This window comes from Platalea leucorodia (assembly GCF_965183815.1).
Source record: "Platalea leucorodia genome assembly, chromosome: Z".
Lineage (NCBI taxonomy): Eukaryota > Metazoa > Chordata > Aves > Pelecaniformes > Threskiornithidae > Platalea > Platalea leucorodia.
The window spans coordinates 38022959-38050384 of record NC_138858.1 but is presented as its reverse complement, the minus strand read 5'-3'; the positions used below and the strand labels follow the sequence as shown (position 1 = coordinate 38050384).

At 38.2% G+C, this 27426-nt stretch overlaps 1 protein-coding gene across 4 annotated transcripts in view; it reads right to left on the bottom strand.

Annotated features, from left to right (window-relative positions):
* Positions 1-526: 526 nt before the first annotated feature.
* DENND4C (DENN domain containing 4C) overlaps positions 527-27426 on the bottom strand; it is a 78331-nt gene continuing 51431 nt past the window's right edge. For 3 of the 4 annotated variants that reach the window (XM_082336798.1, XM_082336796.1, XM_082336797.1), the window contains 13 exons: positions 26969-27094; positions 26026-26166; positions 23587-24738; positions 21832-22008; positions 20104-20213; positions 17066-17241; positions 15839-16021; positions 14095-14284; positions 12920-13165; positions 11455-11572; positions 9651-9804; positions 8473-8537; positions 527-7784 (listed from right to left, as the gene is read on the bottom strand). In XM_082336798.1, the coding sequence (XP_082192924.1) occupies positions 7648-7784; positions 8473-8537; positions 9651-9804; positions 11455-11572; positions 12920-13165; positions 14095-14284; positions 15839-16021; positions 17066-17241; positions 20104-20213; positions 21832-22008; positions 23587-24738; positions 26026-26166; positions 26969-27094 (2975 nt within the window). In that variant the 3' untranslated portion in view covers positions 527-7647. Of the gene's footprint in view, positions 7785-8472; positions 8538-9650; positions 9805-11454; positions 11573-12919; positions 13166-14094; positions 14335-15838; positions 16022-17065; positions 17242-20103; positions 20214-21831; positions 22009-23586; positions 24739-26025; positions 26167-26968; positions 27095-27426 lie in introns of those variants that run through there. The other variant, XM_082336799.1, reaches the window with a different exon arrangement.

Here is a 27426-nt window from a genome sequence, read left to right as displayed (position 1 = left end):
TCCTTTCAGGTAGTTGTAGAGAGCAATAAGGTCGCCCCTCAGCTTCCTCTTCTCCAGACTAAACAACCCCAGCTCCCTCAGCCGCTCCTCATAAGACTTGTGCTCTAGACCCTTCACCAACTTTGTTGCCCTTCTCTGGACACACTCCAGCACCTCGATGTCCTTCTTGGAGTGAGGGGCCCAAAACTGAACACAGTACTCGAGGTGCGGCCTCACCAGTGCCGAGTACAGGGGCACTATCACCTCCCTGGTCCTGCTGGCCACACTATTCCTGATACAAGCCAGGATGCCATTGGCCCTCTTGGCCACCTGAGCACACTGCTGGCTCATGTTCAGGTGGTTGTCAGCCAACACCCCCAGGTCCTTCTCTGCCAGGCGGCTCTCCAGCCACTCCTCCCCCAGCCTGTAGCATTGCATGGGGTTGTTGTGACCCAAGTGCAGGACTCAGCACTTAGCCTTGTTGAACCTCATACAGTTGGCCCCGGCCCATCGGTCCAGCCTGTCCAGGTCCCTCTGTAGGGCCCTCCTATCCTCCAGCAGATCGACACTTCCACCCAACTTGGTGTCATCTGCAAACTTACTGAGGGTGCACTCGATCCCCTCATCCAGATCATCAGTGAAGATGTTGAACAGGACCGGCCCCAACACTGAGCCCTGGGGAACACCACTCGTGACCGGCTGCCAACTGGATTTGACTCCATTCACCACCACTCTCTGGGCTCGGCCGTCCAGCCAGTTTTTAACCCAGCGCAGAGTGCACCCATCCAAGCTGTGAGCAGCCAGCTTCTCCAGGAGAATGCTGTGGGAGACAGTGTCAAAGGCCTTACTAAAGTCCAAGTAGACAACACCCACAGCCTTCCCCTCATCCACTAAGCGGGTCACCTTGTCATAGAAGGAGACCAGGTTAGTGAAGCAGGACCTCCCTTTCATAAACCCATGCTGGCTGGGCCTGATCCCCTGGTTGTCCCGCACTTGCTGCATAATGGCACTCAAGATGATCTGCTCCATGACCTTCCCCGGCACTGAGGTCAGGCTGACAGGCCTGTAGTTCCCTGGATCCTCCTTCTGACCCTTCTTCTAGAGGGGCGTCACATTTGCTAGCTTCCAGTCATCTGGGACCTCCCCGGTTGACCAGGACTGCTGATAAGTGATGGAGAGTGGCTTGGCAAGCTCCTCTGCCAGCTCCTTCAGTGTCCTCGGGTGGATCCCATCTGGCCCCATGGACTTGTGAGCATCCAGGTGGAGGAGCAGGTCGGTGACTGCCACCTCTTCAACAACTGGGGCTTCATTCTGCATCCTATCTCCATCTCCCAGCTCAGGGGCCTGAAAACCCCAAGGATGACCAGTCCAACTATTAAAGCCTGAGGCAAAGAAGGCATTAAGTACCTCAGCCTTCCCCCCATCCTTCGTGGCAATGTTTCCCTCCACATCCAACAAAAGATGGAGATTCTCCCTGGCCCTCCTTTTGTCACTGATATATTTGTAAAAACATTTTTTGTTATCTTTAACGGCGGTGGCCAGTTTAAGTTCCAGCTGCGCCTTTGCCTCTCTGATCTTCTCCCTGCATAACCTCACAACATCCTTGTAGTCCCCCTGAGTCGCCTGCCCCTTCTTCCAAAGGCGGTAGGCTCTCCTTTTTTTCCTGAGTTCCAGCCAAAGCTCTCTGTTCAGCCAGGCCGGTCTTCTCCCCCGCCCACTTGACTTGCAGCACATGGGGACGGCCTGCTCCTGTGCCTTTGAGATTTCCTTCTTGAATAACATCCAGCCTTCCTGGACTCCTTTGCCCTTCAGGACTGCCTCCCAAGGGACTCTCTTAACCAGACTCCTAAACAGCCCAAAGTCCACCCTTCTAAAGTTCAGGGTAGCGGTTTTGCTGACCCCCTTCCTTACCTCTCCAAGAATTGAAAACTCTATCATTTCATGGTCGCTGAGCCCAAGACAGCCTCCGACCACCACATCGCCCACCAGGCCTTCTCTGTTCGTAAACAGCAGCTCCAGGGGGGCACCTCCCCTGGTTGGCTCGCTTACCAGCTGTGTCCAAGACTCTTTCTCTCTGCTGTGTTGTATTTCCAGCAGATATCTGTTCTCCCATGAGAACAAGGGCTAGCTCACTCCTCCCCCCACCCCCATTTAAAAAGAAAAAAAATATTAAAAAAAAAATCTGGAAACTGCATGTAAACCTGCGAGTATGTTATGAGGCAGGAGGTCCACCAGCGTCTCTTGCAAGCTAGGATGCATCACTTGAAAGCATCACTCTGTGCCACCACTGCAAAGCCACTGAGAAACCAGAGCTCCCAGGAAGTGTTCCACCAAGTACAGCCACCAAGCTGTTCCCACCCACTGATTAATGATGTTTTTCCTGGTCAGCAGAGAGCAGCAGCTCTATCATCAGGAAGCCAGGGTCCATGACTTCCCTGCAAACAAGATCTTAATGGATTTTGCCTCCCTCAGCCTGTTTTTCAATTCTTCTTCCCTCTACTAGTCCCCATGGCTTGCTTAAGGTGTCACAGAGCCATCCTCTCTCATGGACCAGATCTCCACACATGGATCCCATCTTTTCTCTTCCTGCTCCTGCTCTTTCCTACCATTCAGAAGTCACTGAGGTACTATGAAACAATTCCTAAAAAAGGCAGTTGACAGTCTCTACTTTTGCCCAACTATAGGCTGAATTTGCATTTAAGATTAAATTCTGTCAAGCAGGTAAGTTCCAATGGCAGAAAAGCTGAACAACTGAAATTTTTACACAGGATGCATACATATTTTATTTTGGGAAATACATTAAAAATTGTTTCTTAGTCTAGGATATCTATACAGAATTCAGAATATGCAGAGTGCCCTTTTAAACTCAAGAAACATTTGTCAAATGTACAAAAACATTACAGAGAAACACTTGTTAATCAAAGCACAGTAAATGGATGCCATTTTTCAACAGTTCAAAACAGTCTCTAAACCAGTGCAAATTTTATTGCATTAAAGAAAACTTCCCAGCTCACTTAATAAATTCATAATTTATTCACACTACATCCTTTCATCCTCAGTACAATACAGTTTATTTTAAGCTCCTAAAAGGAGTTTAATGTGCTTCTAAAAACAGCAAACAATCCCTTTTATTTGCACCATTGATTGATGCAGACTGAAAGAACAAATAAAAACCCCATCCACTTCTTTCCTTGTATGCATCACAATATACAGCACAGTAGAATACAGAATTAGATTCCAATTCAACCATTCAGTTTCAAGACTTAAAAGTTACAAGGGTGTTTGCCTGCTTTTTAAAAAGGTCCATAATGAAAAGCTGATATACAGAAGGCACCTTAAGGTTTTTATTAGTTAAAAGAAAAAAAAACCTTTGTTGAAAATGTACTGTTACGTGAATATAACCTGCTTACCATTTAAAGAAATAAAGTTATCTGCATTGAAATAATTGTTGAATTAAAAGTTTTAAAAAGAGAAAGCTACTGAGTGGATTCTTCAGTTACTTACATTTTAACAGTTTGTTTTAAAAATATAATTTCTATGATCTAATTTAATATACATTTTGAAAATATCCCCTATGTTGCAGTTATTCAAGGAAAGCAGTAAACTCAATGAAAGGTATATTCTTCTAGCTGTAGCAACACAAAAAGCCGTTAATTCACAGTTAAAATGGAATAAAATTACTCATTCACAAGTGCAACGTAGCTTCAGCTTAACCAATGTGAAATTCCACTAGGAACAAGGCTAAGTTACTTGCAAAACAAATGAATTTAGTTTGAAACACATATACTTAATAAAATATTTTCCATTAAAATTGTATTGTCTAAACTTGAGTTATATAAAATGTGAAGAGAGGATATGACTATAAGTAACATACAGATGCTTCTAGTAACATGTAAAAGCTGGTACCTATTACTGCACCAATACTGCAGCCACATCAGTCTCCTATACCTACGGGGTTTTGAAAGTTGTTATGTCTTGGTAATTCATAAAGAAAAACTTCTGTCACTTAAGAATCCTGATTTTAAGCCTTTAAGATCCAATTTGTTGTTTTAATTCTACAAAAAAATAGCTATTTTGATATGAGCACACAAACTATATATAACTGTTTTATAGATGGGCGAAAGGTGCAAGGTAGTATCTTCTCAGCATAACTGACTGCAGTTCAACATCCTTAGGACAACAATTCAAGGAAGCTTCTCTGTGATAATTGTTATTCCAACACAAACTTTCTCAGTTCTTGGGCTTACCTGGAATTCATTAACAGTTTGCATCCACATATGTAATAAGTTTGGCTTACACCTTCACTTTGTGCACACATTGCAGGTTTTGAACTGAATACTGATCTGCAACCACTTTCTTAGCATTTATATTTAGAATTCCAAAATACACACAGAAGAGCCATCTCCTCCTGAACACTGGCTGTTGAGCTACTAGAAAGAGTATTTGAAGGCAAGAGTTTTCCAAGTGAGCAAAATGCTACTTTTTCTGCTTACACTGAGAGGAAAACAGGACCAAGATCAAGCTTATCCACAACCCTCCTTCACAACACTCTGTCCAGCTCATTCATGCATTATGGATGCAGATAAATTTGGATTACTAGGAGTGGGGTGTCAAACAAATTAGAAGCATTTGTAGGTAACTAAGTCATTCCTATGTAGCCCAAGAAGTTCATGCCGTTACTAGGTTGCAGAGAAGAACAACTTATCCCTTTAGTGCCCAGTTTTCAGAAAGACAAAAGCGTTTGCAATGCACTCACAAAAAACTTTTGAAGACTTTTCCCTGTTTATTTTTGGCCAGTTTTTCAACCATACGAGTATTGAGCCATGCTAAGCTATTTTATGCCATACCCTTTTCTTACGCACACTCACAGTTCTTTCAGCATTCAAATTAGGGAAGCCTACATGTCAGAAAGTTTGCATAGGAAAACCTGCAGTCTCTACCTGTTTGTAGGAGGAGACCTAAAAGTTGAAGGAAGAACAGGAAGTGCCATCATGCATTTGAAAGGAGAGAAAGCAATGAGGAAAAAAAACCCACTCAGTTCCTAATTCCTTTCAAATTTTTGTGAACTTTTTTCCCCCAAAAAATCATCTCCATAAATGAAAACATAATAGCTTTCAGAGATCTCCCTTTTAAGTTGAACTATGGATTTTGTTCAAAAACCAGCTGATTAGTAAGCTATTAAAAACTAGGCATTAAAAAAATCCAAATTAAAAAAAGTGCTTACTTTTGTCATTCTGTATTAAAGAATTCATTTCAATAGGCAGATTCAAGATTTCAGGTAATTACATGCAGGACTTCTACCACTCTGAAATCCAGGTACATACAACAGGAATAGAAGTTAATTTGTAGTGTACAGAAATGCCAATATGCAGGAGCAAATCAAAGCAATTTCAATCCTGCAGCTGTCCTTTTCCCCTCAGGCTTTAGAGTTTTTTTTCTTTAGTGTATATATCTGGGGAAAGTTAACATTTATCACTAGATGCTGCGACACAATCTGCTTTGCTGTTTCTACAACACTACTGCCTCATTAATCTACATCTTCAGCAACAAATGGGAAGGTTGTTTTGAAATGAAGGTGATCTGCTTACAGAATTTAGTTTACAATAACATTATTTACAATGGTTTAAAACAATTTAGTTGTCACCAATTATCTAAAACAGCACTCACTGGACAGATTTTCCTTGTGATGAGGTGGGAGAATTTAAGGATAACTAAAACTTGATTCCTTGCAAGTTGCATCACATAATCACATGGTTTGTCCATTTAACACTCAAAAATTGTCTTTGTATAGCTGTATGTTTAAGATCAGTATAGAATTATACAGGAAAATTTGCCATTTTGATTTGTAGACATATTAAGCTGTTTGGATGAATGCTTCAGAGAGACTTTTAGTTTAAAAGGATGGAACAGTGCATGTCAATTATGTAATAGAAGAAGAGGAAAATATGAAGAATCAAGCTCTACTCTTCCATTGTAATGTAGGACAGATACCTGCAAGCAACCATGCATAAACCCAAAAAATAAAGAATAATTAAAAAAAAAAAAAGTCCGTGTGTGCTTTCTTGCTTTTAATTGTTGAGAAAGCACAATATTTTCATCAGGAGAGAATCTGTCCAGGCAATATCCCCATATTAATTCAAGATCAACACTTTTGGAGAAAATACAAGGAATCAGTCTATGACGCAAATGTATTTTGTCACAAATAGTGCAAATCCTTTGTTTTAGCCTCATGAAAAAACAAAAGCTGGTTTTGTTGTTTCATGTAGAAGCTGTTCCAGACAGATCTTCATCCCTCATCATTTTCAAGAATGAAAAATTTTAAGAGAGAGAGTAGTATGAATTAAATACATTCATACTCGGATGTGGTTATAGTTTTAGCTATGCTCCTTTAACATGCTACAAATCTTATATTTTTTTTTCTCTAGGAATAATTCCGTCAGAAAAGCCACACCATTAAATTTCAGTAAAAAACCTGGAATAAATCTTATCATATTCCTCAAGTAACAGAAACATTTAAACTGTTGTCCAGTATCCAGGCTCTTCTTGCCAAGACTATGACTACTGTAGTCAATTAGATATGTGACGTGAGGAAGTGTCTTATCTACTAGAAGCAATCCAAAAGATGGATTCATCTTTTCAGATCATACACTCAAGCACTTCATTTGTGCTAACATACACCTTGAAGACCACATTTATAAATACATTTTAATTGAAATATTGAATTCGGACTATCAGTGCAAAATAATTAACCCACAGGCTAGCGTGAAACCATGAGAGAGGGTGATAAAGAATTCAAGCATACATGCATACAGTATAAAGCATAATTTTTTCAGACAGTATCTTTTTGACAAACCTTGCATGTATCCTAATGCCATTTAAGCTTCCTATCTAATTTTTAGAAAGCCATCCATTTCTGAGCTGCTTAGTGTAGAAGCCTATCACTCTTCTGGAGAAAGCAGCAGTACGTTCATAGGATCTTTAATTTGTCAGATAGAGAATACAGGAAGACTCAGTGTAAGTTTCTGGTTTTTACAACCATAGACATACCTTATGAAAAGGTCAGCCAAAGATAATTTAGAATAGTGATTGGGACAAGGGTCAAGAGAAGGGTAGCAATTTTAGGTACTGTGATCTGACAAAAGCAACCGCATTGCAACTTCCAATCCAAGGACTCAAATATTTACATTCACACATACATACTGCACACCAATAAAAAGATCCCTCTTTAGTTAAAGGTCATTTTAAAGAAGTAGTGAAGAATCTAAGTATTCTGTGGCAGGAAAGTTATTTCATTAAAATAAACAAATATTGGTGGCCCTTAAGAAAGTCACCAACTATAGGCTGCTGTTTAATCGTCACCTTTTTGAACAACTTGATATTGTGGGGGAAAGATTTGAGGAAGGAAAAAGAGAAGTATATACAGGAAAAAAAAAACAGATCAATCACTGAAACCAACTCACTCTAATATAGATTTAAAACATTTTAACGTACTTTACACTATGTCTCATGAGATGAAAGACAAGAATATATATTGTAGCTCAATGAAATTGCTTTGACAAATTGCTCAATTATCACCTTTTGGGATTCAAAGTGTATATTTCACCATGCTCCTGGTTTGTTCGCCTCTACTCTTGTCTCACGGAAGTTTAGCGCCTGTCTTCCTCATTTTTATATTAAAGGTGCTCCAAAGCACTTCCTACAACACTCAACCCTGCTGCTTGGTGGTGCATCTATTTTCTGCATCTTTTCAAGAACATCCTTTGGTAGACTTTTATGTGCAATTCTGTATTCATGATCAAAGACCTCTGAAACAGAAAAAGCATAGTTGAAGTTATCTAACAAACACACTACTGTTTCTATAAAATACTTTTGGTGATTTTTATATAATGACAAAATAATTATCTTAACTAACTACTGATTTTTTTTTTTTTTTTTTCCAAAATGCATCCTCTCAGAGAACCTGAAAAGCATCTTCATGCTGGAACATCACAATGCATCACAGTGGATGCCCATTACTTCTATCACAATTCAGTTTGCCTGTTCCCAGGGTAATTCCCCTGTCACATCCCATAAGGGAGTACCTTTGCTTGCATAGTACCAACTAGAAGCCAGGGTAGAGGAGACTAGGAAGCGGTGGGCAGTCAGGTGGCTAGATGACATAGGTCTAATATGTGGGTCAGAGAAAGATGGACAAGACTGGGAACAAGTTTTCAGACACAAGGAATTAAACTTCAAGCTAATAAACTTTGTTTAAAATAACTGATTACTGGCTTCAAACAAAGTCAAAATTAATAGCCCCATCTGAATTACATTTTCATAAAAGCAACACCTACTTGAAGAGTGAGAGCACAGCACTTTTCACTAAAACACAGCAATTGAAAAGTTACTTAGAAACTCATGGATGAAAAGCTGATTTTATACACTGGTTTTCATATGAAGTATTCATGTATTTCATACACAGGCACTATGCATTTCACAGAATTTTCTACTTACCAATGTCAATGTTCTCTCTCCCAAGAGACACCAGAGACAGGAAAAGAATTTCTCTGTAAAAACTCCTAGGGAATATTTTGAAGGGCAAGTCAATCACAGCACCAACTATCCTAAGTTTAAAATGTCAATGTTGAAGACACTAATCTTCCACTATGTAGTTTCTGAAAGTGTTCTGTTAAATCTTGCTTGTGAAGAAAGCAACCAAGCTACATGATTACTAGCTTAAGGTTTTCTCATGTCTGAATATTTTTCCTTAATGCATGAAGTTATATTATTGCCAAATGCTAGCAGTTACATTTTCTATGAAAAATCCCTCTGCCAAACGTGCTATAAAAACTCCAGAAAAACAAGAAATATAAAATTAAGCACCACTTATTTAACAACTCATTCCTGCCTGAGGGTGAAGTACAGGGAGCGGGCTTATTTCAGATCACCCATACTTTGTTTTTTGTTTCAGAATGTCACGATCTATCTCAGAACTGGATATCACTGAACAATTACATAGTAATTTTTTCCTTGTGGAACTCAAAGATTCTTCTCTAGGCAGATTAGTTCTTGTTTCTTTTTAGTAACTACAAACCACAGAAGCAAAGATGACTTAGCATGATAAGACTTCAAACACATCTTGTATCTACTGTAATTTACTTCAGAGGCTGTGCTTTTGTACAAAGCCCTCTCTGAATTGTAGTGCAGATAGCAAAATGTACTGTACAAGTGCTATTTACATGCCTCCCTTTGTTTGCGGATCATGCTATATCCACTTTTCTTCGTCAGTACTCCAGGTTGGTTGAATTTCAATAGGTATAACTAGATAGTTTGGAGAATATTCCAGACACTGCAACAGGATGCTGCACATTTGTATTTATCAATTGCTAGATCTGGAGCAACACCAAAATCTGTATAGTCAATATCTGTGTTTTTCTTATTAATTTGTAAAATCCCCATTTTGATTAAAGAATTACATTTATCTATTTGATTTGGATGAATTATGCATCTGGCTACAGAATGCATCTGTTTGTAAACATGGGCATAAAAAAAAATATACACAGCATTTGGTGGACACAAATGAAACTGAATACTCCTGAGAGGTCCTTATGGAGTTATCATTCTGAAGTATACAGAGTCTGATCTTGTTTAACTTTCAGTGGGGAGAAAGTAAGAAGAGATTACCCCTTTACCTCTGTCGTTTCACATCTGGCTTAACTTTCTGTAGAAGGAGATTGATTGGTTTAATAACGTCATTGTGTTGAATACTTAGTTTGATGTTCTCCAACAAAGTGCTTGTTGCCTGCTGATCTTCTGCCACCGTGGAGGGTCTCTTTTCAGAAGAATCTGGGAAATGCAACAGTATAGATTATTAAAACAGTAAAGATTTTTTTTTTTTCACTTTAATAAGCAGAAGGTATTTCAGAAAGTGAGATATATACAGAACCTCTACTCAATCTACAGAAATTTGTTACAATGGAAAGGCTTTGTCTGCTTATAGTCTTTACGCCACCATGAAAGTGACAGGATGCATCAAGTATCCATGTGCAAGAGCTCCCACATGACAGAGAAATACAAGAGACCAAAGAGTATCCAGCATCAGATGTTGCCTGTGATGGTTTGTTAGCTCAGGTTTATTGCTGTACTTAAGTTTCAAAAACTAAGTTCACTCCAAGAAGGTTATTTTTACACAAAGGAAAAGAAATAAAACAAAACACTGTCACATTTCTTATCAAAGAAACCTTTTTTATCAAAGCCCTTCTTAAAAGCCACCTACAATTCATTGATAACTTTGGGCTATGTATTGAAATAGATAATGCATAGTTGCATCAAACAGGAAAGAAAATTATCAAGACATTTACCATCATGATTTGTTGCTTACATTGCCACTTCCAGAATAACACTGAACTACTATTCTTTGGAAAACAGTGACTCATGAGGGAATAGTAAGTCCATTTACTGGCCAAAAAATAAGGCTACAGATTAGGCAGCAAGTAGATGGTGTGTAAATGAAACGTAGACCAAGGCTAGTAATCATAATCACACCAACCTAAAGTTTTTGTAAAATTGACACATATGATAGTGTACAAATGTAATTTCCTGTTTTCCAAATACCTTCTATCTACAATACTACTACTTTTCTTCCACATTTAAAACAGGCCTTTTGCTCCTTTATTTACATAAACACATATATTTATGCATCTTCATGTCTGAATGCTTTGGGGATGCTATTCATGTATTATTCTCAAATCAATATGCTTTTGTAGAAGCTGAGGGAAACACCACATCTTATTCTGTGCCGTTGACTGTAATTTTCTGATCAGTCTGTTTATTTTTAGGACACTTCTTAACAAACCCTTTTTAATTCCTTAGAACCAGAATTAGCATGCCACATAACTTTTAAAAACTATGCTAAAAACTAAAACACAGACTGAACAGTTTAGGTCAACAAAGGGGTTTTTGCTGATCAAAAGTAATGAAATCCCAAAGGTCTTATAGCCAGTCTGCCTGTTTTTTTTCCTTCCAAATCGAGTTATGGCAGACAAAGGCTTTCTTGGATCTTACTTTTTGACAGTCAAGTAGGCTGCCAAATGTACATATTAATGGGACTTGTGACCTTTCATTCATTTATAGAAACACAAGATACATTTTCATAATACAGTCTGCTTTTCCATGCCTGCATAGATATAACCAGATAATGCAGCAAAACGTTCCCATCAGGTGAAGCTTATTTAGCACCACATCTAGAGCAAATCCTCCCACCCTGTTTATAAGTGTATGACATATAAAGAACAGGTAACATACCTTTTCACACAGATCAATAAGATATTTTCACTAATAATTTGACACCGAGACTACGTTAAGTACCTAAGGGACTGCAGATGCTTCACACACTAAAAAAGCTTTCCAACTTGATGGGCTGTGTACACTTCAGACACTACAAAACAACTGTTTCTTTCCATAGCCTCTGCTTTCTGTAGCATTTATTTCACTTACTGAGATTTCTCCAAGACATATACAGGGGCTCCCCTGGCTCTTGGTGGAGGTTGATATTGTCCCACAGAAGATGGATGTATACTAGCTTGCTATCCTGAGCAAGAGATGTCAAAGGAAGCTAAAAAACATGCGGAAAGGGAAAAAGTTTTTAAAACATCAGTACAGTCGTATTTAAAAAACTGCTATTTTGCTCATTTTGCAAACAAATAAATGTTTACTTTGTTTATCTTGAATCCAACAAACTGGAACAGCTGATGTCTTCTCAAGGAAACTGTACTCAACCAGAGCAGTCACAAGTACTGCAACATTTAACTGCCTTTTCTAGGTTAGCCTCATGTATGAAGAGCATTCAGGTTTCTACAGATATCTGAAGAAAATATTTATGAGTGTGTATCCAAAAATACTTTTCGTGCACCAAACACATTACTTGATTTGTACTACTTATCATGCCATACCTAGGTATTTTCTGACCTGATTAAGATTTAGTATGCATGTCTATGTGTTGGTCTTCCCAACAAGCAGAAAGAATCTGCATTTGCATACAAATATGAACCATTTGTTTCCATTAAAAAATACATGGCACTCAAAATAATAGTTCCATAATTATTTTATAAAATTAAGTGGCTCTGGAATCACTAATACAGTAAGAATTAGTAGGCAAGAAAAATTTACCACTAGTGTGTCAACCTGAAGTAGTGATTACAAGATATTATGTCCCATCTTGTGGTTTTCCCTGCTTATGCATTGTATTTTTCCAGTATGCTTTAGATTTCATTAGTATTGGTCTTCAATTGCATTTCTTGGAAAATTGTTCTTTGTTCTAGGTGTTTTTTTTTTTTTTTTTTAAAATTAAGGGAGAGAATTTTAAAAATTAAAGTGCATACGAAAATACTACTTTTTTGCGTGCATCGTATACAAATACCTATTGCATTTGTTACTTATATACACAAATCATATAGGTTTCAGAAAAACATCTGCTCCTTAAAACAGGAAAAGCAAAATACTCAAAAGATAGCACCCATTCTACATTCTGCTGTTCTATTCATACAGTTATGAAACTTAGTCTGAATAGCAAAAACTATTACTGGAAAAGAACAAAAAATATTGACCAATAACTTAAAAAGTTTATACACTGAGGTATGTAACCCACACCATATGGATTACAATGTATTGCAATTTGTGAATTCTCCGCAGACACATCTTGCTTCCTTCTATACATCAGCCTTCTCTTTAATGAATATTACTCTCTGGCTTTTTAAAAGAGAACAGCTTGACTAGAATTTGAATGCTTTTTCACTCATCTTCTTTCAAGATTCCTTGTGGAAAACAAACCTATCTACTTGTATTATTAAAAACAGGAATCTAGATCCAAGCTACTATAATTACTTACCCACTTTTCTTGAACCAAACTCTCAAATTTAGCTTACTCTACTATCTGCGTTTCTACTATGAGGAAGTCACTTACCTGCACTCCATCATTACAGTGTTCAGATGTTAGAATGAGTCCAGGTAAGTTGCTAGGTAGATCCAACCGTCGGAAATACCAAACCAGGTTCCAGAAAATTATGGGGTGTTGATTGATGAATTTGGATGTATGAATTACTTGTTCTCCCTCGTTTTCCAACAGTGATTCAAGCTCCTTACGCAGTACCAAAGGGCTCAAGTAGGGTACAGATACAGGGAGAGGGTTAGGTCTTTTTATTAAAGGATCCTAAAACCAAAACAACACACACAAAAGAAAAATTATTTTTTTTTTTTTTTTAACAAAATTAAAGATTTTTCTTCCAGAAATACTCTTCAGCATTACCCACCCTGAAAATCCCCCATTGCAGAGTTTCTTTTGATATTTGGAAGAAGCCTCTGGAAGTACTGAACACACAATAACTTTAACAGCATCAGCAGTTTTGACTGTTTCTTAACTTTAAGTGTTTCTTAACTTTAAAGAACAATCACCTAAGCTCTCTCTATTATGTAAAAAAGAAAATGCTAATTTTTTATAACTTGTTATTGATTGTGCAGTTTCAAGCTATCTAAGCTGGTACTAAGCCAGTGGCGATGGAGATTGCAGAAAAATGTCAGTAATTACATTAGCTGTGGAACTGAATCACATGTTCACATGTCAAGACAGTTTCTTGCCAATAAAAAGCACCAGGAGAGAGAAAAAACACTTTGTTTCACATGCAAGAATAATGTAATAGTCTCAATGCTGCCTCTTACCTTCTCCCATCTACTCAACAGGTAAGCCTAACAGAATATAGAGGAGGAGTGTGAGTAAATGCATGGAAAAGGAACAAACTTACACTCCTGCAAGTGTGTTGTTTGCTCTATTGTGTTTCGTCTGCTGTAGAAGCTGGATTATTTTTAAAATAAACTTCCAGTTTTAGAAAGACAAAGATTAGCTTCATTCTGCTAGAGAGAACATTTCAAAACAAGCAGCACCGTTTGTACAATGTACTGAAAGAGCAATTTTAGATTAACTGAACCAAGATTTTTTTTTTTTTTTTGTCATAAGAACATGAAAATATGGTTGGCCATTCCCATTCTCCAAATGGACAAGAATGCTAGCAGTGGAACATTATTCATTAAGTTCACTGCATTCAATATTTTGCTGTTAATTGAACATGCAGCTTCTAGACTTACCACAACTTCTTGCAGACTATTTGGAAGGCTAACTGTTGAAATGCCATGGGATGGTCTCTGTGAAAGATCAATGTTTTGCAGTGGACCTCCAACACTGTGGCTCCGAGTCAAGGACACTCCCCTTTTTGGTGGATTATTGGTAGATGTCTTCATGGTTACGGGATCCGTACTCTGTTCTTCTGCCACATCACTGTTTGGATTTTAGAAGAGAATATGCTAATATGAAACTATTCAGCATTCCTGTGGCAACAGGAAGGAAGCAGAGAAAGGCTGCCAAGTCAGTATCCCAAACCAAGTTTCTCTATTAATAATGAATCATATTTGCCCAGTTAGCTCCACAGTTTAGGGAAAACAAAGCAAAACGCCTCTCAGAACAGTATATGCATCTCTCCAGAAAAGCAGCTAGGTATAACCTAAAGACATGAATCTGAAAGCATTGCAGTTCTGTATAGGTACCGTTGCTCTGGTACAGCTTTACCTTGCTTAGAAAAACAGCAATGTACCGTTTTTTCAACACACAAAGAGTATCTTATTCTGACTATGCTAATTTTTACTTCCTCTTCCCTTTATGTTTACTTTCTCTAAATGTCATAAGCAGAGCAAAAATAGTACAGAAAACAATTTATAAGTTGCATGCCAAAATAGCTGAAAAAATAAAATTCTAAGTGTCAAACTCATCCAACAAGATAATTTAAGCAAACTCCTATTACAGGCTTGTCAAATTTAATGCATGCAATCAAGCCACTTGCAGATCTGGGAATATTCATTTTGTGCCCCTTATAACGGAAACAATGGATAAAAACAGTTCAACTCCAATATAGAAGAAAAAACATTAAGTCTAACAGGAAGTGCCTGATTCCAAATAATCTGCCAAGAGAGGCAAGAGATTAATTTAGAGGTGACCTTCACTCTGAAGTTTGACTTTAGTTAAAAATATGTAACATCAAATTTAAGAGATTAACGTAAGCAATACCACCTTTCATTTTTAGAGTATCAAGACTAACTACATTGATTTAAATTTTAGTAGTCTGACACAGGCATTAGCTCATTAGCTCACAGGCATTGATATTCAAGAATTCCAAACTGAATGATTAAAAAACCCTCCTATGACAACACAATGTCAACAAATCCCAGCAAAAAGATCACAATTCATAGCAGCACTATTTCAGTTCTTCTCTCTTCCAACACGATACCCTCTCCTTCATGCTTGTTTCCTCAAACTGTTTCAAAAGTGATATTGTTTTTCTGAGTTTCAGTTTTACATCAGTATTATTATCTAGAATGCATGCTCACTACAAGTGTTGAGTGCTCTGAGAGCTTTCTCTCAAAAAAAAAAGAGTGTTCCAGCAAATGGACTTACTTTTTCCCCATAATGCAGTGTCCTTCTTGTTAAATTCTAAACACAAGGAAATGAGAAGTAATGCTTAAATTTCTGTGTGTCTTTAAAAGCTGAGTGTTCCAACAATACTGAGTAGAAGTTTTACCTTTTACTCAATAGCAGATGGACCTGAAGATTTATTTCTCTAGTTGTATCTCTAAAACCCACTCATTTAGTGGAACCAGCTTACTTCAATTTGATAAAAGCATGCTTAAAACATGCAAAAAGAATGAGAGGAAACAGACAAGTTAGTTGTACTTCTCCACCCTAATTGGTACATAAGCCAACCTTCAGTTTAGAAGTAGTGGAGAAATACTGGTAGTGTTGATACATTTCTCACAGAACTAACAACCCTGTTTTACCTACCTCTGCTCAGCTGCAGAGCCAGTTTCTTCAGCTATGGTGTGGCTGGACTGTGGGTGATCTGAAAAACTGATCAAGTCAGCAACAGCTGGACTGGACAACAGTTTCTGCTCCAGGGGATCCATGGTTGACGGAAGGGTACCACTCTGTAAACTATCTCCTGAGGTACTTTGCTTCAGGAAAAAGCTAAGTTACAACATGAATGGGAGGGGAGAGAAATACAAAGGTTAAGATGTAAGCATAAAGTCATTTAAAAAGTCATTATTTGCTACATTTACTTTTAAAAGGTAGCAAAAATAAGGAAACACAACATTAAAAACTTTGACAACAGGACACAAACTTCATCCTACTCTCTCCACTGTAACTTATATAGGCAGAGTAAACAAACACACACAGAGATTTGATTGCACAATAAGAAATCCTATGCTGGACGTAAGTGATTACAAGTGACCTTAGTTTGTCATTGTTCCCAATCAGCGACAATATATCAATAGCTGACACATCACTGAAAATGGTTGTTATCGTAATGTGACATTACAGACTAGAAGACCATACACCATTATAGGCACAAGATAACAGGCATGTGTCTTGCTTTGCTAAGGTTTTTTAAGTACACACTCTACAGATGTTCAGTTTCAGCATTAGAGAACACTAATGGAAGCTCTGTTTCACAGCAATAACCACTACAGTGAGAATCCATTCTAAATTACCTTAAAATAAGTTCCAGACTTCACAATGCAATTAAAAGAGGTAAAAATAGTAAGCGGAGAAGCTTAAACTGGCAAACTACTGGAGAAACAATAAGCTGGAGCATCTGTAACTAAAAGCTGTTAATAAATTTAATTTGGGAGAATTTCTTTGCTGACAGATTTAAAAACTGTTTCATATGCTTTTAAAAAGTTCATGATCCATTAGCTTTGTTTTAAAAGCTAAACAAAATGAAAACAGATTTATACCTTCTGTACAGTTATGCTTACAAAGAAAATATGAAAAGAAAAAGTGGTAAAAAGGCAACCAGTTCTTTGCTTTTTGGCTGTTTTACAATGAAACTCAATAGTTTACATGACTTATAATTTCCTTCAGTACAATCATGACCGTTGAACACGCAGTGACATTCTTGTGAAAATCTAGACAAAAATACTGGGAGATATAACTAAGATCCTTTTGTGAAAGAACACAACCACGGACAAGTGCAAAGGCAGAAAGAGAGTATCTATAAAACCCACTAACCTTGCAGAGCCACGTAGGTCTTTAAATTCAACGTTAAGCAAAGGCAGGAAGGTACTTTTACAGAAAGGACAGGTAGTGTTCAAGTTTGAATCATCTGCTGTCCATCCAGCCATAATTTCTTCATCATAAACCAAAGCACCACAAGCTCTACATTGAGAGCAGCTTGACATCAATACCTAGAACAGCAAAGAATGAGTATTGTCAGTCTTGTTTCAGGGTTCTATTATAATTGGCTTTATAGGCTTAGGAGTTTAACAGGAGTTTGTAGGCACAGGAGTTTAACAGGTATCAGAACGCCAGTTGGGAGGCATGAGTTCATCACTACTTACTCACCATACTCAGAGTTATCTTGTCCACGTAACTTTTACCCATGAAATGCAAATACTAATAATTTATTTTTGTTAGGTATTTTGAGACCTGGAAGAAGCACTATCCTGAAATGCTACTAACCTAGCATTTGCAACTGCTTGCTCCTATGAAGCCTTCAGCTTATATGAATTGTTTTGAATTGTATAAGTAAATGCATGTCTACTTCTCCAAAAAAGGGAAAAAAACCAAACCAAACCAACCAAACACAAAAGAAACCTTTATAGTGGTGTGGTGGTTTGACCTTGGCTGGATGCCAGGTGCCCACCAAGCCGCTCTATCACTCCGCCTCCTCAACTGGACAGGGGGAGAAAAATAGGACAAAAGGCTTGTGGGTCAAGATAAGGACAGGGAGATCACTCAGCAATTACTGCCACAGGCAGAACAGACTCAACTAGGGGAAATTAACTTAATTTATTGCCAATCAAAAGTCAGAGTAGGGTAATGAGAAATAAAAACTAGATCTTAAAACACCTTCTGCCCAGCCTTGCCTTCTTTCTGGGCTCAACTTCACTCTCAACTTCTCTACCTCCTCCCCCTGAGCGGCACAGGGGCACACAGAATGGGGGTTGCGGTCAGTTCATCACCCGTTGTCTGTGCCAACTCCTTCCTCCTCACTCTCTTCCCCTGCTTCAGTGTGGGGTCCCACCCCCAGGAGACAGTCCTCCATGAACTTCTCGAATGTGGGTCCTTTCCACGGGCTGCAGTTCTCCATGAACTGCTCCAGCATGTGTCCTTTCCACGTGTCCTTTCCACGGGGTGCAGTCCTTCAGGAACAGACTGCTCCAGCATGGGTCCCCCCCACAGGGTCACAAGTCCTGCCAGCAAACCTTCTCCAGCACAGGCTCCTCTTCATGGGGTCACAGCTTCCTTCAGAAGCATCCATCTCCTCCACTATGGACCTCCATGGGCTGCAGGGGAACAATCTGCTTCACCATGGTCTTTACCAGGGGCTGCAGGGGAATCTCTGCTCCGGCTCCTGGAGCACCTCCTCCCCTCGTTCTTCACTGACCTTGGTGTCTGCAGGGCTGTTTCTCTCATATATTCTCACTCCTCTTCCCCAGCCACTGTTGCACAGCAAGTTTTTTCCCCTCTTCTTAAATACATTATCACAGAGGCACTACCACCATTGGTGAATGGCTCAGCTTTGGCCAGTGGCAGGTCCATCTTGGAGTCAGCTGGAAGTGGCTCTATCAGACACGGGGGAAGCGTCTCCTCACAGAAGGCACCCCTGTAGTCTCTCTGCTACCAAAACCTTGCCACGCAAACCCAATACAAGTGGAAAAAACAGAAAGTTGTTTTTTACCTAATAAAAGTCTCATCACTGAAGCAGATTGAAGACTGGAGAAAAGATGGTAAAAAATAATTCTGTACTAACTGAAGAATGGTCTATAATCCTTATTTTTTAGGCTTCCTCTGACTTCATTGTTTCACAGGAAAAAAAAAACAAAAACCCACTACCAAACACAGCATATAATATATTTTGGATCTAATGTATTTTAGATATTTGCCCAATGGCAACATTTTTCTTTCTATGCTATGCCCCTTATATAATGCAGTGCAGAAGTTTGACAAACCTATACTCCAGAAGATCAAAACATAAAAGAAAATTATATGGGACCTAGCAAAATATCACTACAGCTGAAAGAAAAGCAACCAAGGCAAACACAGTGACCATTGCCTACGTATCTGAAGTCTGAAAGCATCTACAACTGATACAGAGAGGCATCTGTAACTGAAACAGAAAGGCACACTAAATCATTGTGCTGGGTTTGGCTGGGATAGAGTTAATTTTCTTCATAGCAATCTTTATAGTGCTATGTTTTAGACTGGTGACCAACTCTGTGTTGATAACACACCAATGTTTTAGCTATTTCTGAACAGTGCCTTAGACACCATTGTGGTCTTTTCTTTCTCATTCTGTCCCCAAGCCAGTGAGGAGGCTGGGGGTGGACAAGAGGTTGGGAAGGGACACAGCCAGGACAGCTGACCTCAGCTGACCAAAGAGATACTATGTAACACCACACTCAGATAAAACTGGGTGTGTGTGGGGGAGTTTTTCCAAGGTAGCTGTTGCTTAGGGTGTCAAGGTGCTGACTGATTGCCTTTTCATCACTTGTTTTTTGTTGTCCCCACCTCCTTTTTTTTTTCCCCCCAATTAATTTATTAAAATGTCTTTATTTTGACCTTCAAGCTTTTTTTCCTTGCTTCTGCCCTTCTGATTTGCTCCCCCATCCTGATGAGGGGGGAGTAAGCAAGTGCCTAGGTGAGAGCTTAGCTGCTGGCTGTGGTCAACACACCACAATTATTAAATAACAACACAATTTTCATAAAGGGGGGGAAAAAACCAAAGCTTGAAAGGGAAAAAAAAAAAAAAAAAAAAAAAAAAAAAATCTTGTTTCCTCTCTAATTTCTGTCTCACTTCAAGTTTTGACCCTGTCCTCAATTGTCTCTTCTCTCTATATATGAGAGATACATAAAAGCATTTAACATACTTTTCTTTTTTAAAACTACTGTCACACCCTGGGCTAAAAGTATCAAGCATTTTTTCAGTAGAAACATGCAAAAAAATTGTTTTGAAAAATCCATCCACAATCCAACTAAACAGGTAATTAATGCATACAGTAATAATGAATAATTAGATCTTTCATCTGTGAGTTTATTAATCTTACCTCCATTGCATAGTTCTGGAAAATGCTGGATAAACTAGTATTATGTGAAGAGCTGTGCTCTGACTTCTCAGACTCTAGAACTTTCATACTTCTTGGGAATGAAACTTCACCTGTACAGAAAGAGTAATTTGGGTCTTGTATTCAAGGAAAGCGAAATTAATCCATTCCCAAAGAAAATAATTTCTCTTTGACCGAGATAGAAAATTGTACCAGAATATCTCCAAAGATATGTGTAGCTCTAACTTCACTGGTATTATAATTACAATATAGATAAATATAATTTTTGTGATTAACATTCCAAAGTTATTTTTGTTTAACACAATGTATCACAGACTGGTAAAAGGAAAAAAGCATCAGTGAATAAAATCTGAAAATACAAAGAAAGAATAAAGAATGGCAAAGAGCCGTAAGATTGCTCAATATATATACTTGAAAAAGTTGTTAAATATTTCTTGAATGATACATCCATATGTAAATAGCAAACAGAAGGATAGTACCAGGCAAGACACATAATACCAAATATGCCATTACTGTGCTTAAGTTTTCCCTGGCTAACATTGCAGTAAAACAAATAATCTTTCTTTGGTTAGGCTGTATTTTAGGGTTATGAGCTTTGCCCGGGAAAAGGGAAAAAGAAGTTGGGATATATTTACCAGAAGGAAATGGTTGGAATCAGTTTTAGGAAGCAAAACTGTCAGCATTAATTCCTCTGACAAGCCCAGTCAAAATTTCCTATTCAAAAAATCACTAGCAGAGTCCCCTCATCACAAAGAAGGCTTCTCTGCTTCTTCAGATAAAGTTTATGTTTGTGAACAAATTTTACATATTCTGTTGATGGCTGCCACTTCTTATAACCCTCCTAACTAACTGGAACTAGAGGATATCTCATCAAGATTTTGCTAGACAGGGTCAGCTTATGTCCAGTCTGCAAGATAGTTCTTCTTCTCTTGATGCAGATGGCTTTACGATATTTGCATCATTAAAGTACTGCAAAGAGAGAGAAACCAAAGCCCCAGCTGGTTCAGCAACACATCTTCTTCTCAAAATAAGAATCAAATCTAATTGAATCAAATCTGAACTGAAAATGATTATATTTACTTCCTCCAGTTTTAGAACTGGGGGGTGGGGGTGGGGGTGGTGAAGGACAATTTAGCAATAGGCATGTATTTATCAATTACCTTCATAACTGTAAATCAGCTATACATCCAATACGTCCTATTCCACAGTAAAGCTGATGCTTTTTTTTTTTTTTATGTGTTGCTTTGTTTTTTTGTGGGCTTGGGGCTGTGGGGTTGGTTTTGTTGGTTTGTTTGTTTGTTTTCAGTTTGTGGGGTTTTTTGCCCCCCTCAAAAGATCTGCCTCTGTTAGTTATGCAACTATTTGGGGCTCCTGAACACTGCTCTGCTTTTCTGTATTAATATTTCAAGAACTTCCAAGGTATTATGACTTTACACATGAATGAGCTGGTGTTCCTGGCTATAACTAATTAGGAATCTTCCTATCACATACACAGAGGAAGTATTTTTACAGTTAAATCCCTGTATTTTCTATCAACTTTTTATACACTCAACAAAGAGAGAAGCATTTGCTATTTGCTACCGCAAGAGAAGAACATAGAATGGAAGTACAAATTTGTTTGTACTTGTCTTAAGGACTTGACATAATAGTTTTCCCTGGTTGTTGTATTATAAAAAAGTTATGAGAGGGAAACAAACAAACAAATCTCACCTGCACTGTAATGCTGTCTTCCTGCATCTCCACTGCTACTGCTACTGCCAAGACTAGTAGTGCTTTGTGCAAGCTCATTCGTAATTAGCCCTGGGACTCCAGTTCTTGATGACAGATTATCTCCTAAAATATTATCTTCAAAGCCAGCAGGGAAGTTAAAGTCTGGTCGACTGTTTTCTTCCTTTAACAGAAGAATAAGGAAAAAAGCATTTTTGAGTACTTCCATATCCATTATTTGACTTCCATCTTTATCCTAATAAATAAATAAATAAACTAGAAGATTAAGATGAAATCCTGATGTAAAAAATTTATTAGATGCAAGATAAATCTATGCAACCCCAAAAAGAGCAGATACTGGACAAACCAGAAGGATATTAGAAAAATGAAAAGCTTTAGCAGTGAAAATACTTAGCTGAGGAGCAAACTGAGTGACAAAGCAACAGGGATATAAACTTCTTCATTACAGGAGAAACAGGAAAAATGATGCAGAAATTGTGATTTGGCAGACATTACACAAAATGAAGAATTATCAGAAAAAAGGTCTGAGTTAAAGTCAGATTTTCAGAGTCGAAGACAGGAATGAAACATACCGGCTGAAATGATGCAGCAATAACACAGTCACTAAGACACAGCATGCAACAAAGTATAATAATTAGGATATTAAAAAAGGGAAGTCGCAGAAATAAAAAAGGAGAGAATCAAAAGATCCTGAAGGAAATTAAAATAAGTCACATTAAGGGGGTTATGATGTGCCATTAAACAAAATTCTACAGAATAGGTCAGTATAATAGAAAGGGACACAGGAAAACCTAGGTCACAGGAAAAAAATTCAGGAAAAAGCAAACCAGTGAGTATTCATTGTCACAGGCAAAATCTGGTTAAAAAAAAAATTAAGAAAAAAATTTGTTTGTTTAATAGAAAGGACCCTATTAGTAACATCACTTAAATTTGTTTCACGGAGAAATAAAGCCAGACAGCTATCTTCCCCTTCCCCACCTTTTATGGAGGTTGGGGAAAGAAGGGAGAATTTGAAAAAGGAAACAAGAAGCTATCTTAACAGCCTGAAGAGGGGAGACGAAAGATCCTTAAAGCCAAACACCAGATCAAGGGATTAACTGGATCAAGCAGAAGTCTTTCTAAGACAGAAAACTACATTTGGAGGCACAATAACAAGACGTATATGGAAAGGAAGAAGTTACAATATTCATCCCTCCATCTCCTCTTTCATTCGTGTCATTACACTCCGAAATGTTTTACTCTGAAAAAGACTGTCAATCAAGTGTGCTTACACAAGAACCATAACATTTAGCTTCCAAATTCCTGATGAGTGAATTTACTAGATCTTGGGCTGCCCTTTACTACTTTCAACTTTAATGCTCACCAACCTGACTTCTTAGGTTGGTGATTTGTTTTCACAACCTTTTCGTAGTTTTTCAAAGTAAGACAGGCAGTATGATATCATTTAAGATGACATAATTTTGTTCTTACCAGGGTTTCTTGATGCAGTTTCTTTACATATAAAGATAAATAGATGAATTAAGTTTAAGTTTACTGCATCAAGACTGTTTCATTTGCTTTTGTCTGAAAAGCGTTTTTTTAATGACAGAGGAAAACTCCACCATACATAAAATACAATTTTTATGAGCTAATAAAAGTGAATACTTAATAAAAAACACCATCTTGTGAAGCAATCTTTTGGACACAGAAGCTACCCCTCTAACTTTGTCTCCCCAAATTTTTTATATTGAAAAACACTTGCCTCATCATCTGAGTAACTATATGCTGAAGTTACAACTCCCCACATCTTACTCGCCACATTGGCAGCCTGCTTCATGCCTGATTTCAGAACATCCATTTTTGGTCCAGACAGTATGTTGTCTAGCTTCAGACTGGATAAAGTTGTTACAACAGATCCTAATGAGCCATGTGGAGAAGAACGACCCAGTCCTGTCAAAGATGAAGACCGCTCCTTTTGAACTCGTGGATGGGTTTGTTGCTTTGGTCGTCCAGTGAATGTTTTGGATCTGGACACAGAAGGACTTCTCTGATTTTCATAAGACTTGGGGGGTGGCAGGACGGAATCCAAAGGCAGGCTTGACCTCCTTTCTTGTGAGTGACCAAGTGTACCAGAGGCTTCGGCTTCCCTGTCTGGCTTGTGCAGTTCCATGCTGGGAAACTTACTACCCAATGGGTTCTTCAGATTCATATAGCTCTCTATTTCATCTGCCAAATTACGTGCTGCAACTGGTGATACCAACTTTTCCTCAGGTTCTGGATGCCTTGGTGGCATGCCATCAGTAGCCAGCAAAGACAAAGGGTCCAAGCCTACTTCAACATCTTCCCTTTCAATAGGCTTAACCACTCCATAAAAGCTATTCCTTTTAGTAGTGGCATCTTTGGATTCTGTTTTCTGGTTTTTGGACTCAGCTGACTGTTCAAGGTTCATGTCTTCCACTGTGGTCATGTTTTCATCTCTTCCATTCTCAAGATGCTCTTGCCCTTCCCCAGGTTCTTCCAGCACTGGTGAAGACCTGTGCTCCAATTCCCAGTCACTTTCAGTCACACAACTCCACATGCCACTTATGCCAGAAACCTGCTGATCAACGATACTGTCAAAGCTGTGGGATTTATTCACATGACAAGGTGAAGTTCTGGCCCCAGATAAAGCTGCTGTTAGGATCTTGGCATCTGCTCCCATCATTATTGCTATTTCTTTAGAATGCAAGTCCAAGCTGCCTTTTTTCAGTAACATTCCTGCTCTGCTTTCACTGCTGAAACTGCAGCTTCTCTCTGAAAACAGTTTCTGCCTCTTCTGTCCTTTTTCACTTGTTTTCTTAGGAGAAACATCACCAAAGACTACATCTTCAACTGAATCCTGAGTTATGAACAGTGGGCTAGAACCAGTTTCTAAAAGAGAAAAGGCATTAATATGGTATCCGTAGCCACCAAAAATGTTTATTTCCTGAAATCATGTGAGATCTCCTTACTAGTGAGAAGACTGGGAGCACCACAATCTCGTTATCCATTAAGAAGTTACACGAGTATTAACAAGTTATTTTAATGGCTGCAAAGGCATCCTGCAGATCAAAAGTCATCTACTCTTTGACTCCTTGAAGTCAAAGCCTTTTATGGCTTCTACCTCCCTTCCCTGTGCCAACACCCAGCAGAGAGTAGGTACTACATCAACAAACTAAAGGAAAGTACGATTATAAGTAAAGATTGCTCTATTTTTTTCCAGAGCTATATTCACAGGTCTATACATCAAACTCCATAGTTCATTCTGATTCTGAAAAAAACCCCAAATTATTGTGTGTGTCCACACAACACAGAAGCATTACTTCGTTTATGACACAGCCATATTTAGAAAAAGCTACTTAAATTTAGCATGTGGAAGACATAAACTAATCTTATAAATATTCCCATTTCCTAAGGGGAACTGGGAATACTTATTGCGTAGAAAGCTGTGTTAGCTAGGCAAAAACCTACATAAGTATGGGAATTCTACTATATTAGGATCCCAACAGAGGACCTGATGTACCATATCCACTGCTGGAGGATGTTTGAGTCTCACATTGATGCTGCTTCTTGACTAGTAATCAGCTCTCACAATTGCCAGAAAGGTTCTGGGCAACTTCTTGCCTGAGACTCAATTCTTTGTTATCAAGCTACACTGAAGCTGGACTATGTTGCCTTAGTCAAGGACAGGCACAAATGAGAAAAATGAGCCCCAAGATGTGGCTTTTATATATCTATAAGTCTTCCTCATCATAAAGCTCCATGTATGTAAATAAATTTTGTATGGCACAAAGACAGCATGCATTGTTCCCAGGTTATACATTGGGAATGTAAGCCACAGTCATAAAGAGACTTGTCCAAGGTCAGTGAGGTTTAGGTGACAAAATCAAGAGTAGAGACCCTACTTCTCTTGGTGGTCTAGTACATTACTGAAACACTCTCAGTGCGGGACAGGGAAAATCTTGATTTCAATCTACTCAACAGTGATTTTCAACCTTAGAATCCACAGGTTCCTTTTAAGTCACCTCCAAAGGATAATGGTGGAATGCAAATGTTGTGCGAGATACCTGCACCTCGAATAGAAATTTTTTTTCTTTTCATAGCATGAAAAAGATTGCAAGACACTATACCACAACAAGATTAGGACTTTAGCAAGCTCTGTTTCACCCAGTGACTCACCACCACTGCTTTTCCTTCCACTGCTATCAAAAATGCCAGATGGAACTTTCACAATACTGTTACCCCAAGCAGGTGGGTCTGTTAGACTATGAGTTTCCATATTCAGCTGTTGCTTTTCATCAGATTTCTCAGTACAAACCTCTACAAGAAAGATAATGTGAACTTTAGTTAATTTAACTAAATAATTTCATTTGCACTGTTATGGAAAATACAAATTCAAACACTGCTCCCTTATGTAATTACAACCTAAAGGATCAGTCCTACTCGGTACTGAGCATTTCCTGGAAATAATACCCAGACAGATGACAGTATGCAGTATTATGCAGAGAGTGCTTAGCTGTTCACAAGGTTAGAGCATATGCCAGTTTCTTCCTTTGATATTTTTCAACTAACGAAAGTACAGCAGGAACAGCAGTTCTCAGATTTTCACGCAGGGCTGTTTATCTAATGACACCTTTAGAAGCCCTAATTCACATTAAGGATCTCCTAACACAGATATGAAACAGATTCAGTAATGGAAAAGACAAAATACAGAAAAACTAAGGACAAAATCTGGATACAAGACACAAGATGACCATATTTTCTACAGCTGGGAAGAGTCTGTAGGAAAAAGCAGTGCCTTTTATTAGGTCAACTGGTACAGCTAAAAAAATGCTCAAGTTTTCAAATACACAAATGAGAGGAATGGAATACAAAACAGTGTGCCCCAGCACTTGTCCAATTTTTCCATCTATATTAAATTAGTCTAATAAAAGGCTATTTCTACCTGTGCGTATTCCACTGGTATTGTCTAGGGCACAGAAGTAGTCCACCAGATTTCATACAGTCATATTTTGACCTTGGCAACATTATGAATTCAATACATTAAGTATTTGTGGTAGTCTAACACATGAAGCAGATTTATTACAAAAAGGCTTCATCAATGTAAACATGCATACTTAACCTCCTATTAGGTCTTCAGCTTTAGAAGAAATATCTTTGTCTACTTGTGTTTCAGTTGCATGAAGACTATCCCCATCATCTCTTAAAAGTTCATCCTTGGATCCGTAGCCCTGGTCTGACTGACCACCTGTTTGAAGGAATACAAACACATGCCTCAGATTTGGGTTTTTTTCCTAAATTTGTTTTTCAATAAGAAAATAAAAGAACTGCAATTAATTTGTTTCACATTTTGTTTCACCAGAAAAGTTCATAGTAAGATCACCAAAATGCCTAATCTGTGCACAGATCTATTTGGTGATGGTGACAGCAGAGATAATTAGGCTATAAAATCCAAATTTAATTTTCTAATTATTATACGGAATACAAGTTATTCCCCCAGGAACACTATGGTGACTAACTACTTTTAACGCACTATATCTCCTTTCATTCCTTTCCCTTCTCATTAGCATGAAATATTTC